The sequence below is a fragment of the Hippoglossus stenolepis genome, chromosome 24 (assembly GCF_022539355.2).
Source record: "Hippoglossus stenolepis isolate QCI-W04-F060 chromosome 24, HSTE1.2, whole genome shotgun sequence".
NCBI classification, from domain to species: Eukaryota; Metazoa; Chordata; class Actinopteri; order Pleuronectiformes; family Pleuronectidae; genus Hippoglossus; species Hippoglossus stenolepis.
In genome coordinates, this window is record NC_061506.1 from 72,801 (window position 1) to 88,307 (window position 15,507).

Below are 15,507 nucleotides of genomic sequence, written 5' to 3' on the forward strand. Positions count from 1 at the left end.
TTGATGAAATCTACTTTTAAAATGTACTATTTGACTTTTAAAAGACATTGATTTATTGATTAATATTTTTCAGCATTTTAAAAAGTTTAGTTAAGTTTGAAAAAAGCTTATATTAAAACGTTAAAAAAATAAAATAAATAGGGTTAGGTTAATATAATATTTCTTCTTTTTTGTGTCTCTTAAATTCAATGTTTAATCGTTTAATTGTTTTTAGCTTTTAACGTTAATGTTTTCCATAAACAGATGGCAAGAGACATTAACACGCAGAGAGAGAGAGAGAGGTTTCCTTCCAGATGACTTCACCTTAAAAACATTACAGACACTAAACCAAACACATACACACACACACACACACACACACACACACACACACACACACACACACACACACACACACACAGCCTGGTCGTAATGGTAACACACCCCTCCCCCCTGGGTGTGGTAGAGAGAGAGCGAGAGAGTTAACTCTTTCAGCTCTTCCAATGACATTCACTTTAATTTATAAATTTAGTTAAGTTTTTTAAAGTTTAATAAATAACAAATAATATAAATTCATGTTTTAATTATTTTGTTTTTATATTTACATCATCATTTAAATTTGTACTTATATTCTATTAATTCCTAATAAATCCACACTATGTCAGACTCATAGGTCCAAATAAAAAAAATTTAATAAAAAATAACCAGAAGAAAAATACAGAATCATCACATGAATCCACAATGTTCATGATATTGGTTATATTTTAAATGTATTACGTTTAACTTGTAATGTATATTATAAATGTGTTCAAGTAAGTTAACCTTTTTTTCCTTTCAACAAAATTAGTAAAATTGTATGTTTTTAGTTCCAACATTTTTCGTTTTGTTAAAAAAAAATTATTTGTATTGATTTTGTGATTTTTTTTAAGGTTAGGGCTAACCCTATCAACAGGAAACAATAATAAAATCTTCAGAATAAAAGCCTTTTCATGTTTCAGGTTCAGGCAGTGAAGGAGTTAAAGGTGTGGAAGCTTCACAGGGAAGTTAGATGGAAAGTTTTCCTCTGAGCCAACCAATCAGAGCGCAGCACACACACACACACACACACACAGGCTGGGAGGGCGAGGCAGATTCCACAGTGTTTTTTACAGAAAAGTCTTTGAGTTTTTAGTTCAACTGAAGAATCATGGTGACAACTGAGACACACCAGAGCCAGGACCTGCTGGTCCCCCCCCAGAACCAGGACCAGGACCAAGACCAGGACCAGGACTCGCCCTCCTCCCTCCTGGCAGGGTTTGAGCCTGAGAAAATGAGTCAGGGTCCCGTCAACGCCATCACCGTCCTCACTCTGCTCGACAAACTGGTCAACATGTTGGATGCTGTTCAGGAAAACCAGCACAAGATGGAGGTGAGAGACTGCAGAGGCTTCACAGACACCAACCAATATGCACAGACACCAACAGATGCTCACGTACAACCTATAGACACTCACTGACACTTACTGAGCTCAGCCCAGAGACCAGTTTACCGTCTTGTGGAACTGGACTCAGTCTATGAGTCAGTGTAGGAGTCAATAATAGTCAATAATAGAATCAATAATAGAATCAATAACAGAGTCATAGTAAAGTTACTAAAAGAGTCGGAACTGAATGAAAAATGTGTCCAAACCTAAATTAAATTTTCCTATTGACTCCATGTTCTTCACCTCCTCTGTGTCGTTCTCCCATGAAAGTTATGTCTCAGTCAAACATCACATGTTGTCGCTGCAGAATAAAGCAGCTGTTTTCCAGATGTTAGAATTCTGACATGTTTTGACCTGTATTGATGTATTGATTGGTGTATTGATTGTTGTGTTGCAGGGGCACCAGGTAGAGATGGAGGGCGTGGTCAGAGGGATCCAGGCTGATATGACCAAACTGTCAAAGAGTCACAGTCACACATCAAACACCGTCAGTAAACTTCTGGACAAAAGCCGCAAGCTGTCCGTCACCATGAAGGAGGTACACGCTCACCTGTCAATCAATGTATTACCTGTCAGTCAATATCTCACACCTGTCAATGTCAATGTGTATTGTGTGTGGTGTCTTCGCAGGTGCGTGACAGGATGGAGCGTCAGGGCGTCCAAGTGAAGAAACTGGAGGCAAACCATGCCCACCTGATCAGCAGGAACAACTTCAAGGTTCTCATCTTCCAGGTAAGGTCAGAGGTCAGAGGTCAGAGGTCAAAAGTTTCCATCAGTCCTGGTCCAGTACATTACATTACATATCATTTAACTGATGCTTTTATCCAACACAACTTACAAAAAGTAGATCAACCATGAGGGTACAAACCCAGAACAGTAAGAATCAGACGCCAGACACACTGAAGCATGCTGGGAGATGAAGTCTTCCCCTGTCAGTCATTCACACAGCCACCCCCTCTCTCTATCTCTCTCTGTCAGTAGTTTTCAGTCTTTGACCTTATTTGGTCCTCATCTGCAGCAGGAAGTGAGCTGTAAAACTGGACTGTGATCATGTGGTCTGGTTGTCATGGTAACATCAGTTCAGGTTCCACTGAGCTTCCTCTAGCATTGTTCTGTTGTTCCTCTGCGGCTCCTCCAGGACTCACATAAATATCCTCTAGATTCCTTTAACATTCCATAAAGGTTTTCCATACACTCTCTTACTGTAGTTTAATTAGTTCCCTTTCGAACCCTGTGAGGTTCCTGAGACATTTTCCATCTCACGGCTTTCCCTCCGGTTATTTTTAGGTTCTGTGGAAATCCTCTGTGCTTTGACTGTAGTTCCTTTAGCATGAGACACATTCTGCTGTTCTCTCCCCCAGGAGGAGACAGAGATCCCCTCCAGTGTTTTTGTGAAGGATCCTCCACCGTTCCCTCGGGATGAGATTCTGGAGGAAGGTGAGGAATCAGCACCTTGCGTCACCGATGGCAACCAGTCTCAGGAGGGCGGGCTCCACACCATTGACCTATCATCTGATGAGGACGTCGGTCTGGAGGCAGAGCTGGAGGATGAGGAGGCGTGGCCTCATGACTTGGAGAACATGGAGAAGTCCAGAGCCGAGAAACTGAAACGATCCAGTCTTAAGAAGGTGAGAACCACAGACAGACAGGTGTTGAGTCAGGTGGATGGACCACAGGTGTATAACTGTCTCTCTCTCTGCAGGTGGACAGTCTGAAGAAGGCATTCTCCAGACATAACATCGAGAAGAAGATGAACAAGATCGGAACAAAGATTGTTTCTGTGGAGCAACGAGAGAAAATCAAACTGAAAACCTCCAATCTGAAGGTTTCACCTTTGACCTTCAGCATCCGGAAGGTGCCAGGATCTTTGTTGTTCTATGTTCCTCTAGCGTTCTACCATCTTGTAAAGATTCTCCCAAGTTTCATAAATATTCCTTAATATCCCTGTGACTGTTCCACACAAGGTCTGCCTAAAATTCCCTCAAGGTTCCACTAAAGTCTCCCTCAAATTCATGTGATGTTAGCTCAAAGTTTCTGCAACATTCCCCCGAGATCCCCATTGTTCTCCTTTAATAGCTGTGACGGTCCATTAACATTTTCTACTACAATACCTGTGAGGCTCTACTGAAGTTCACTTAATTTGGTTGGGACTAGCTTCTTATATGGTTCCTCATCTTAGATAAGTTCAAAGTATAAGTTTCTCTGACATTCCCCGAATTTTTCGACATGGTTCAAGAAAGGTTTTGTTCAGGGCCTTTCTCAGGGTTCTCCTGAAGTATCCAAAATGTTTCACCAACGTTCTCCAAAGAATTCCTGATAGCTTTAATTTCTCTTACGTTCTCAAAGTTTTTCACAAAGGTTCCACAAAGTCCATTTCAGGTTCACCTGAGGTTCCACAAAAGTTCCATTAGGGTTCCCAGAGTTCCGTTGCCATTCCTGTGACCTCTGACCTCTCTGTCTTTGTTTTCAGCCTCGCAGCAGCTCTGACTCTCAGCCTCCTGATGCCTCCGCTCAGACCGGGGAGTCTGTTACTACCGAGGCCGACGTCCAGCTTTCCCCACTGGGCAGCAGCGACCTCGAGGTCCCCTTCACTGAGGTCCATGCCCAGGTGGCCCCAGGCGAGCCAGAGCAGGAGAAAGAGGAAGTGATAGATGAGGTTAAGGAAGGTGAGGAGGTGGTAGATGAGTCGGTGGTTTCAGAGGGAGTCAGTCAGGAGTACGCTCTGTCCTCCACCCTCCCTCAGGAGGACAAAAGAGAGGAGGAAGAGGAGAAGAAGGAGGAAGAGTGCTGAACACTCGTTAATATTTAGTTTTGGACAAATCCTCTTCCTGTTTTGCTGAGACACATGTTTAAATTGATAGTTACAGTCCAGAAGATGGTTAGCTTAGCATATGGCAAAGAGACTGCCAATGAAAATTAGCATTTCAGCTAATGAGTACATTTGTATGAATGTTGATTAATATACATGACATAAAGAGCACAATGACTGTAAACAAAAGGAAACCACATCATTATGGCTCTAAACTGGGGGAAATAGCTGCTTAGCTTAGCATTAAGACCATTAACAGGAGGACTCACTCAGAGGGAAAAACAAGAAGAGGATTTATCAAAAGCTGAAAGTGTTTCTTTATATTTTAGAGCACACATTTGTTTTGGGATCAATATTTTCTTTATTGATGGACGTCCACACACACACGTGATCTGATCATGTGATAATGTCATCAAAAGTTAAGAGCGTTTGTTTCTTGGTCAGGTCCTTAATGACGTCTGTTCTTGGACTGAAAACCTGAGAATGAAACAGTTTATTCTTATTTTCTGAAACTACATCTGACTGATATAAACACAATAACTAATAATCAGCTGATCAATAACAATAATATAACTCAATTGAGACAGCTGTTTTAATTTGAGGTTCTGCCAAAGTTCCTCTAGCATTCCTCTCACATTCCTCTCTAGTCCCATTCCCCACAAAACCCACTCGAGGGGTAAGTAGAGTTCTAAGAGTTTCCTCAAGGGTTCTCAACATTCGGGATTGATACAAGTTAAACTTTAGGTTCCTCTGAGGTTCCATTAAGAACCTTCCACCATGTTCCCTAAACAGACTCACTCTGAGGTTCTCAGGTTTTTAGAGGAAAGAGTCCTTACAGGGATAGTTCACAGAAAAATGTAACTTCCATCAGTACCTCATTATCTGTCATCCAAGTGTCCGTAAGCCCCGACATTCATATTCAACTTGGGGGTCAGTTTTTAGTCTAAATGTCCACTACCAGAAGTAACGACTTCAAATATGAACGTCGGGGCTTGTAGACACTTGATGACACCACAGGAGCAGCATGGAGGCATGTTATGTTTGTTTTATTACGTCTGAAGAATCAGTCACCGGTTACTTCAGTTATATTGGATTCTGCCAAAACAAATTTTACCCCTGAAACTCCAGAAGTGTTTTGTGGACTCAAACACTTCACCAACCCCCCTCCATCACAGTGCTTAGTAGATAATGAGGAAAGTGAACTATCACTTTAACATTCCACTGATGGATTGGACAATGTTCCCCTAATGTTCCCATGGAGTGATCCTAATGTTTTCCTAACATTCTCCAAATGTGCTCCTGATGTTCTACTAGTGTTCTCTTTATGTTCTCCCGATGCTCTTGTGTGGTTGCTTTTGTAGTTACTTTGATCTTTCATAATATGTTCTCCTGATGTTCTGTCTGAATTGTTTTCAACCAATCAATTGATTCTGCTGATTTCTATCTGATTCCGTTGTTGATCGGTTACTCCTTACTGACACAGTATTAATAAAAGTGATGATTAAACAAACCGATCAAAATAAAACTTATCGAAAATCAACTTTAATAAAAATCTATCAGTTTGATCAGTTTGTTTTTTTCAGGTTAAACATTATTCTTTTAACACAAAAAACTGCAGCCAAAGAACATTTCCTGTTTGTGTAGTAGCACTTCCTGTATGTTTAGTTGTACTTGCTGTTCTTGTGTTTCCTGTTCATGAGTTTTACCTGTGGAACTGTTACAGGTGTGAACCTTAGCTGAACTCTGAATAAAAGCAATAAAAAACTTTGTTGTTTATTGTTTTCAATCCACTTTGTTTTTCACAGACGTTTAACTTGAAGCTGCAGTGGAGCTTTAACTAAATTTAAAAAATACATTTCCTAATTAAATATGAACAGTTACTGTGAACAATTTTACAATATGAAAATTCTTTAACTTATTTCCACTTTTTTTTATTTTCATGATTCTACTGAAACTCTACTGGTGACCTCTGACGTGTGTGGGCGGGGTCAGGCAGTGGGGTGGTCTCTTTCAAGGCCAATGGAAGGGTTCATTGGGCGGGACTTTAAGCAAACAGACCAATAGATAGAGCGAGGGATGGAGTCTGGGATGTCACTCCACATTGACACAGTTCAGTCCTGAGAGATTAGCAGAGAACAAGTACTGAGTATAGTAATACTACATGTGTTCATACGACAGAGTAGTAACACTTATGTGTTGATACTACTGTGTGGACTGAGTGTAGTATTACTGCGTATAGAGTACTGCAACCTCCTCCTCATCCTGCAGATGGACTCATCAGCGCCCCCTGGACTCTCTCTGGTCGCCGTCCTGTCTCTGTTAGCATGTAGCATCCAGGTGCTAACTGCCATCCTGCTAACACACAGGTATGGTGGGCGGAGCTCTGTGACGGACAAGTGGATCCTATTGTGGCTCTTCTATGATGTTATTGTCCACCTGACGCTGGTATGACCAATCAGGAGAGTTTGTTTACATGTCTCTGGTTGTTGTTTGTTTTTAGGAGGGTCCATTTGTTTACATGTCTCTGGTTGTTGTTTGTTTTTAGGAGGGTCCGTTTGTTTACATGTCTTTGGTTGGGACGGTGCAGTCGTCTGAAGGTCCTTTGGCTGAACTATGTGAGTTTAACTTCCTATTTCCACCTGTCTGTCTCTGATCTGTCTGTGTCCCTGATCTGTCTGTGTCCCTGATCTGTCTGTGTCTGTAGGGAGGGAGTACAGTAAAGCTGACAGTCGTTGGTTAGTTTTTGATCCAACAATCGTTTCCATCGAGATTCTGACGGTCGTCCTGGACTCTGTACTCGGAGTACTTCTCATCTATGCAATACTGAACGACCAGTACTACAGGTAATACTACTACAGGCTACACTACGACTACTACCTATATTAACAGAGAGAAAGAGTGTATATATACTGTATGTGAAGGCTTTTCATGGTGGTTAAACTAACTGGGCAGCAGACCTGAGCCCCTCCTCTCATCCCTCATTACACAGTGACACTCCCATAATGACTCTAAAACATATATTTACCGTTTAATATTACTCACTGTTCTTTATAAACATTGCAAATGAACACTGACTAATACATATGAAAGAAAATACACAATTAACTGAAGAAAAAACAAACTAAGCAAAACAGCCCCCTCTACCCAACCTGTCTCTCTCCCCTGTCTGCTGGACCACCCCCTCCAAAGAGAGAGTGCTTAGTAGGGTTTACAAAATAAAAGAACAATATGCAATATATAAACAAAAATTAATTTCCTGTCCTAGTCAGTGTTTTCAAACTATATGTTTTTGCACCTCAGTGAGGGGGAAGCTTTCCAGCTCCCTCACAGGATGTTTACAGATATATTATTAGTATTATTAGTATCAGTATATCATATTTTTGAGGATGAAGTAGTATGATTGTACACAGATAATTTGACAGTTCATATGTATGTGTACATATATTGAGTTTGTGTAAATATATAACATGTGGATTTATATTGCCATCTTACCACTGTATAATGTGAGGTTGTATAAATAGGATTGTATACAGATATACTAACAGTACACATTGACATATATATACTTGTGTACTTTTCAGACACTTCCTGCAGATCACTCTGAGCGTGTGCGAGCTGTACGGCGGCTGGATGACCTTCTGTCCTGATTGGCTGATGGGCAGTCCCCACCTGGACACGTCCAGCTGGCTCCACCTGTGGGTCTACCTGGTCTTCTTTAACGGACTCTGGGTTATGGTCCCCGTCCTGCTGCTGATCCAGTCCTGGTTTTCTCTGAGGAGTCTGCACGCCATCGACCACGCACACAAGAGGAAGTGACAAGTGTTTGAAAAATGGGTTTACGTCAACATTTAAAGTTCATTCCACGTTTCCACGATCAATAATGAATACATCTGATTGAAAACCTGATGATTGATCAGTGAATTACTTGTAGATTACGTTGTCTACTGTTGATCTTTATTGATTCTTTTTTTTCAAAATAAAACAACAGAGTGAAAGTTGTTGATTCTGATTTTTCTTTTCATTATAATTTTTTTTCTTTTCAGATAAAGAACAAACCTTTTTGATTTAAATATTACAAATTGATTTTGTTGCTTTGATTTGCTGATACACTGTTAAGAAGAAAAACACATAACTCCTCCTCTTGATTATCAATCAACTGATCGATCAATGCACTTTAATAATACTCAACAGGTTGATATTTGTTTATTACAATCAAACAACGTTTTGTTTGTTTAAATATTTAAATGCTCCTTCTCCTCCTCACATAAACTCCACCCCTCCTCCCTTCAGCTCTTCTTGATCAGTTTATTGATGGACAGAAACGCCTGCTGGAGGCCGAGTCCCTTCAGAGCGCTGCAGGCCTGAATCTCCCATGAGCGCTCGGTGTAACTGCGGAGATCAAGCTGGTTGGAGATCTGAGGGTGGGGGGGAGAGAGGGTGAGACGGAAGAAGAGGAGGAGGAGGAGGGGAGCAAACAGCCTCACCTGGTGTCTGTTCAGGTATAAAAGATTGAATTCAACCTTCCTCTCTCAAAGTTGCCTTTGTCCATGGATCCTTCGTCTTTGCCAATAAATACTTGCTTCCTAGCAACTAAGACCTGGAACTGGTTATTATGGGATGTGTCTCTCACCTCTCGTATCGTCATGGAGTTGGGCAGATCTTTCTTATTGGCCAGAACCATGAGAGGAACTCCTCGCAACGTCTCCTCACTCAGAATCTTCTTCAGAGTTTTCTGAGCCTCTGACATCCGCCCGGGGTCGCTGCTGTCGACCACAAAGACCAGCGCCTTACAGTCGTCCAGGTAGAACCTGAGGAGACCATATGTTGATTGATTGTTACGTCTCCGTGCCGCGTCACCCAGTGGAGAGAGACATTATGTTTTCAGGCTGTCCGTCCGTCACATTCTTGTGAACAACATATCCGAAAGAACCGCTTTAGGGAATTTATTTAAATTTAGTTCAAACATTCCCTGAGATTCACAGATGACCTGGTTAGATTTCAGAGGTCAAAGGTCAATGTATATAGACTGAAACTGCTCCGATTGGTGGAGACAAACAAACACAGGACGGTGATTCTAGTTTATTTGTTTGTAACAAATTTACCTCCAGTTTGGTCTCATGCTCTTCTGTCCTCCGATGTCCCACACGGTCAGAGACGTCTTCTTGTCCAGGTCCAATGTTCCCACGTTGAATCCAATGGTCGGTGACGTGTCCATCACCTGCAGGGTCAAAGGTCATGGTTGACACCTGGATTGAAGCACTGTTGTAACATGTCAGCTGTGCAGAATCTCACCTGTCCTGTGAGCAGTCGAGCCAGAAGAGTCGACTTCCCCGCAGAGTCCAGACCCATCAGGATCACCTGAACATCATAGCAACAGTTTTATATTTCATCCAAACATGTTCAGGTTTTACTTTTCAACAAATAGAATCAATATTTGAAACAAACGTTTTAAATCTTCTAAATTTAAGCATTAACTTGTCCGTGTGTTGTCGTCAGTTTATCAAGGACAAGACAATGTCATGATGATGACATCAAACACAAGCCTGAGACGTGTGTGACTGATGATTTCACATATGTTACAGATGATGTCATCAGTCGTCGTCTTCATGTCGTTGCTATTGGTTATTTATCAACGAGATGAAGACGGCTTTTATTTTGAGACCTCCTGTTCACTCGTCCTGACGTCCACGTGTTGTTTTTATGTTTTATCCTACAACATGAATGGGTCTGTGAACGCATCACTATTTTAAATCAGTTGTTTTATAACATGAAGCTAAATGAGACAAGACACACAACTGTGATCAAGCAACCAATCATCAATAATCAATCAATGCTTCAATGATCGTCAATAAACAGTGAAAAGTTTGAAACATGTGTCTGAAATCTCTCACTAGTCATTATATCGCAAGTTCTCTCCAAAAGTGTATTGACATTTTTATACCCTATACACTGCACTCATTGTTTCCCATAATGCGTCAGGAAAGGTAGTGTACGACCGATGGTCCCTAACTGAGCACTATCTACCAACAGGCGGAGAGGGAGGAGCAGCAGGAACAAAACGAGTTGTTGAATAAATGTAAATATGAGCAGAGCAACGCAAACTGAGACCAACACCTTTATTTCTACATTTAAAGATGATCATTCAACATGTTTTTACCATAAAGTATAAAAGTGTAAAAGAAACATTTCGAATTTTAATCAGATTTTCCACCGGCCGACGTTGTTGTTACGTCACAATCCTGCGACAATGACGTAAGGGTTTTTCTTTAGATGATGAGGAGACTATAAAGTCAGAGTTTAGTTTTTAAATTCATGGGAATTAACATTGATCCAACATGGCAACAACTTTTTCTGAATCATGTTGTTAATAAAGAATATTTCAAATTAAACGTTCAGCAAACAGATTTACCTGAGGACACATGGACGAGCGAGCCTGTCCCATCTGTCTCTCTTCTTCTTCTTCTTTGATCTGTCGCTTCTCTTCTTCTGTTTCTTCTGTTTTTCTCTGAACTCCCACCTGTGAAGATTCTCTCAGGTTTGTTCAAACCTTCACACTCAATGAGCCAAACCTAGCAGGTCACATGACCATGTGACAGGTCAGACTACATTCCTGTGCGAGTTTGAAGATCGTTAAAAAACTGAAGATGATTCACTCTGACTCAGAATCAGAGAGACACAGATTCAGAGAGACACAATCATAAACAGATAAACAATGGTATATATATATATATATATTCATATATATATATATGAGGGAACAAACCCAGAACAACAAGAATCAAGAAAGTACAATTTTCTTCAAGAAAGCCAAACTACAAAGTGCTATAAGTTAGTGCCATTTAAGTGCTACTAAATTTTTAGTTTAAACTAGCTTATTTTTTTTATTCAAGGTATAGTCGGAAGAGGTGTGTCTTCAGTCTGGAGGAAGATGTGTAGACTTTCTGTCCTGATGTCCATGTGGAGCTCGTTCCACCGTTTAGGAGCCAGGACAGAAAACAGTCTGAGTGACAGCTGTCCCTCGCAGTGAGTGACAGCTGTCCCTCGCAGTGAGGGAGCAGCCGATTGGCCGATGCAGAGCGGAGTGGACGGGCTGGGGTGTGAGGTTTGACCATGTCCTGGATGTAGACTGGACCCGATCCGGTCACAGCACGGTACTGATGTTTTGAAACGGATGCAGCTACTGGTAACCAGTGAAGGGAGCGGAGGAGTGTGAGTGAACTCAGGTTAAAGACCAGTGGAGCTGCTGGTTTCTGGATGAGCTGCAGAGGTCGGATGGCAGCAGCAGGTAGACCAGCCAGGAGGGGGCAGTAGTCTAGGGAAGTCGTATGAGACTGAAAGAAAGGAAATCTCTGGTAAACATTGCACAGGTTTTAAGAGACAGTGTTGTTAAAGGGGACATAGCATGCCCATTTTACCACAAGTTGATCTGGTTCCTTGGGGTCTTAATGAAATGTCTGTAACATACTTTGGTCAAAATACCACAAGGATCATTTCAAACAGCTTTTTACCCTGTATAAAACAGCCCTCCACAGAGCGACCTGTTTTGAGTGCCTGTTCCTTTAAATGCTAATGAGCCAGCTCCCCCCTCCCCCTCTCCCCCCATGATTTTAAACGATATAAATTACATATTTTATATGATATAAATTATCAAATATGCATCCCATACTTTGTATTCCCCTTCTGTTGTCCTGGAGTTTTAATTTTCCCAATCACATAATTAAATGTCCCCCTCTGCCCCCCCCACTACAAGCACACAAGCAGACAGACAGAGAGAGAAAGAGAGGGGGGGCTATGAAGACCATCATTTACCCCGAACCCCGACATTCAACGGGTACAACAACAAGCGGAGAAAGCAGAATCGCGGGCTGACCTTATATATACAGTCTATGGGGCTGACCAGCGGAGAAATGCTCGCCCCGTGTGAACAGCCAGGCGGCTGCGGCTGGAGAACGCGCGCTGCTCGCGCGGCGCTTCTGCGTCCGTGTACCCGGCGTAACTACTGTAACCCGGCGAACTACTGTACCGGCGGAACTACTGTAACCCGGCAGAACTACTGTAACCCGCAGAACTACTGTAACCGGCGGAACTACTGTACCCGGCGGAACTACTGTAACCCGCAGAACTACTGTAACCCGGCAGCGTACAGTAGAGCTGAACACTGCGGAAGTCTTCCACACAGCTGGCAGTGTGGAAGACCGGCTGAGCAGCGCAGCGCCGTTCTCCACGCAGCAGCCTGGCTGTTCACACGGGACGAGCATTTCTCCGCTGGTCAGCCCCATAGACTGTATATATAAGGTCAGCCCGCGATTCTGCTTTCTCCGCTTGTTGTTGTACCCGTTGAATGCCGGGGTTCGGGGTTACAGTAGCGCTGAACACTGCGGAAGTCCTCCACACTGTTGGCTGTGTGGCGCTGACACAAATTCCAGCTCACGCACGGGAGAGCGGCGGTCGCTCCCGAGCAGCTGCTGCAGCCTCCCAGTCCCAACGATCCAGACAAATGCCACATGTGAGTGAATCGCGGGCTGACCAGCGGAGAAATGCTCGTCCCGTGTGAACAGCCCGGCTGCGTGCTTGGGAACTGCCCTGCTGCCTCCGGTGTAAACCCGGAAGTAACGAGTGTGGGGGACGGGGGCCAAGACCATGTAGGAGACTTCCAGTTCCTTGTTACGACACAATACCCAGGAAGCGCAATCGAGTCGCTCAAGCATGACGTTTCTGACTTAGAGGAACTATAACAAAACGCGCGAGTGTTTTTTCCCCAGAGTGTTTGGGTTGGTAGACATGAGCCAGATACCCACATTAACCTGTAGAAGCACTAACAAAGTGGAATTTGCATGCTATGTCCCCTTTAAAGTCTCGATAACGTTTATATATATATAAACATATATATATATGAATATTTACTATACACATCAGATGTGTATAGTAAATATTCAGGACATTATTATTTTACGAGTCTACGTGTTTGTGTTAATTTTAATGGATGAAACGTAAAGTTTGTATTTACTGGTGAGGAGCTCAGGCTCAGCGGGCAGGAGGAGGAGCGCTGCCCGCTGAGGAGGGGTCTATCTCCGGGTATAAATGCGACTCTTCCCACCTCCTCCCTCTTTCTTCTACCTCCTCCGCGGCTCCTTCTACTCCTCCTCAGCTCCTCTTCGTCATCATGGGCTTCGGTGACCTGAAATCCGCCTCCGGCCTCAAAGTGCTGAATGACTTCCTGCTGGAGCGAAGTTACATCGAAGGGTGAGTCGGTCCGAGGCCGAGGAGCCGAGAGGAAACTATAGAAAACTAGAAGCTGCAGCTCTGCTGCTGCCGGCGCCGCCATCTTGGCTCCTTTCTGCTGTGAGCTATCTGTAAGCTAGCTGTTAGCTAGCGTTAGCTTTGGCTAAATATTTTAAACGAAGAGAAATAAATGCAACAATGAAATATTAGTGTTTCAGGTTGAGTGAAGAGGAAGTGACGTCAGACCAGTTCACACCCTAACATGATTCTTTAGGTTACAAGTAGCTACATGTTAACGTTAGCATGGAGCCACATGGTGCTAACAGGCTAAGTGATGCTACGTGTCATGAACAGCCTGAAGGTTTAAACAGTTCAAAGGGAACTGTTAATAAATATATTAATATATGAGTAATATCACTTACTAATAACTCATTATAGTTGTAGATATAATAACTTTTAAGTTTAATGTGAAAATAAACTGAGGTGACATACGACCACTTTTAACCTAAAGACACTACGGTTACTAAGTTGTGACGAGTTTTTTTCTGTCCTCAGGTTTGTTCCCTCTCAGGCTGACGTCGCAGTCTTTGATGCCATCTCGACGCCACCCTCAGCCGACCTGTGTCACGCCCTCCGGTGGTACAACCACATCAAGTCATACCACAGCCAGAAGAACAGGTGAGGACGACACTGTCTGGGGGGGGTTACAGGAGTGATGTCAGGTGACGTCAGCACAGGAGTGATGTCAGCGGCGTTTCCTCTCAGTCTTCCAGGTGTGAAGAAACCTCTGGGTCAGTACGGACCTGCGGCCGTGGCCGACACCACCCCCAGCTCCGCCGCTGTCTCAAAGGATGATGATGATGAGGAGGAGGACGACGATGACATCGACCTGTTCGGCTCCGACGAGGAGGTGAAGTAGTCGATGATGCAAAGGTCACAGTGATGTCATCGATCAGCTACGTGACCTTTGACCTGGGTTTTGTCTCGCAGGATGATTCAGAGGCAGCCAGACTGAAGGAGGAGCGTTTGGCCGAGTACGCCGCCAAGAAAGCTAAGAGTAAGTTACATTACAGCCAATCGCATTGATTATTGATCAGTTTTTAGACGATGTTCTATCAGAATCACATTGGACTCTTTATGATGAACCAAACACCATCTTTCGGCTGAATGTCTGATGCACACCATATTCACCTGATGAGAGTCTCGGCAGCCAATCAGTCTTGTAGTGTAGAGTGGTTGCGGTGGTAACATGCTCCCGTCTTCCCTTCAGAGCCCACTCTCATCGCCAAATCTTCGATCCTATTGGATGTGAAGCCGTGGGACGACGAGACGGACATGGCGAAGCTGGAGGAGTGTGTACGCAGTATTCAGATGGACGGGCTCCTCTGGGGACAGTGTAAGGACATTACTGCAATAATGCAGTACTACATTAACTGTTATTGATCAGTGACGACAGAGCTGATGATGATCATTATACCATCTTTCGGCTGAATACGTGATGGAAATTTAAAGATCTGAAAACTGCAGATTTAATCAAATGTTCTCATCTGTTCAGACGAAGATGTTGTTCACTTATCGATCTGCTCTGACTTGTTTTTTGCAGCTAAATTGGTTCCCGTGGGTTACGGCATCAAGAAGCTGCAGATTGGCTGCGTTGTCGAAGACGACAAGGTGAATAAATCAAACTGACTACTTTTATTCAACAGTTTTGAGTTTCCTCACAGAAGCCTTTGTTTTGTTGAGTTTGTTACCTGAAGCTTTTATTTTGTACGTCCAGGTGGGCACAGACATCCTGGAGGAAAACATCACTGCCTTTGAGGATTTCGTTCAGTCAATGGACGTCGCTGCGTTCAACAAGATCTGAAACAAACATGTTGACAATAAAAAAGCACTTAAGCACAAAATGAAGTTGTCATTGTGTCATCAAACAGGAGCTGAATGTTTATAAAGTTATTTTTACCTTTTGTATGTTAAAGTCTGCTTCTGTATTTATTCATATTTGAATGTAAAACTTTTCATCTGTTTAAGTAGATAT

General features: G+C 42.9%; 4 protein-coding genes across 4 annotated transcripts; 3 read left to right on the forward strand and 1 right to left on the reverse strand.

Annotated features, from left to right (window-relative positions):
• Positions 1–1,057: 1,057 nt before the first annotated feature.
• cavin2b (caveolae associated protein 2b) lies at positions 1,058–4,815 on the forward strand. Its single transcript, XM_035150725.2, has 6 exons — positions 1,058–1,387; positions 1,839–1,979; positions 2,072–2,173; positions 2,803–3,069; positions 3,144–3,296; positions 3,912–4,815. The coding sequence occupies exons 1-6, from the start codon at positions 1,166–1,168 to the stop codon at positions 4,230–4,232; spliced, it is 1,206 nt and encodes a 401-aa protein (XP_035006616.1). The 5' UTR covers positions 1,058–1,165; the 3' UTR covers positions 4,233–4,815.
• A 1,139-nt stretch (positions 4,816–5,954) lies between these two features.
• ebpl (EBP like) lies at positions 5,955–8,245 on the forward strand. Its single transcript, XM_035150729.2, has 4 exons — positions 5,955–6,695; positions 6,796–6,865; positions 6,955–7,093; positions 7,832–8,245. The coding sequence occupies exons 1-4, from the start codon at positions 6,519–6,521 to the stop codon at positions 8,064–8,066; spliced, it is 621 nt and encodes a 206-aa protein (XP_035006620.1). The 5' UTR covers positions 5,955–6,518; the 3' UTR covers positions 8,067–8,245.
• A 291-nt stretch (positions 8,246–8,536) lies between these two features.
• Positions 8,537–9,599, reverse strand: arl11 (ADP-ribosylation factor-like 11). Its single transcript, XM_035150432.1, has 4 exons — positions 9,543–9,599; positions 9,353–9,468; positions 8,881–9,058; positions 8,537–8,665 (listed from the first exon to the last, which is right to left on the reverse strand). The coding sequence occupies exons 1-4, from the start codon at positions 9,597–9,599 to the stop codon at positions 8,537–8,539; spliced, it is 480 nt and encodes a 159-aa protein (XP_035006323.1).
• Positions 9,600–13,336: 3,737 nt separating this feature from the next.
• Positions 13,337–15,376, forward strand: eef1b2 (eukaryotic translation elongation factor 1 beta 2). The gene is made up of 7 exons (XM_035150728.2): positions 13,337–13,493; positions 14,028–14,150; positions 14,238–14,382; positions 14,463–14,529; positions 14,743–14,868; positions 15,076–15,143; positions 15,250–15,376. Exons 1-7 carry the CDS (start codon positions 13,414–13,416, stop codon positions 15,334–15,336), a joined length of 696 nt encoding a protein of 231 aa, XP_035006619.1. The 5' UTR covers positions 13,337–13,413; the 3' UTR covers positions 15,337–15,376.
• The last annotated feature ends 131 nt before the right edge of the window (positions 15,377–15,507 follow it).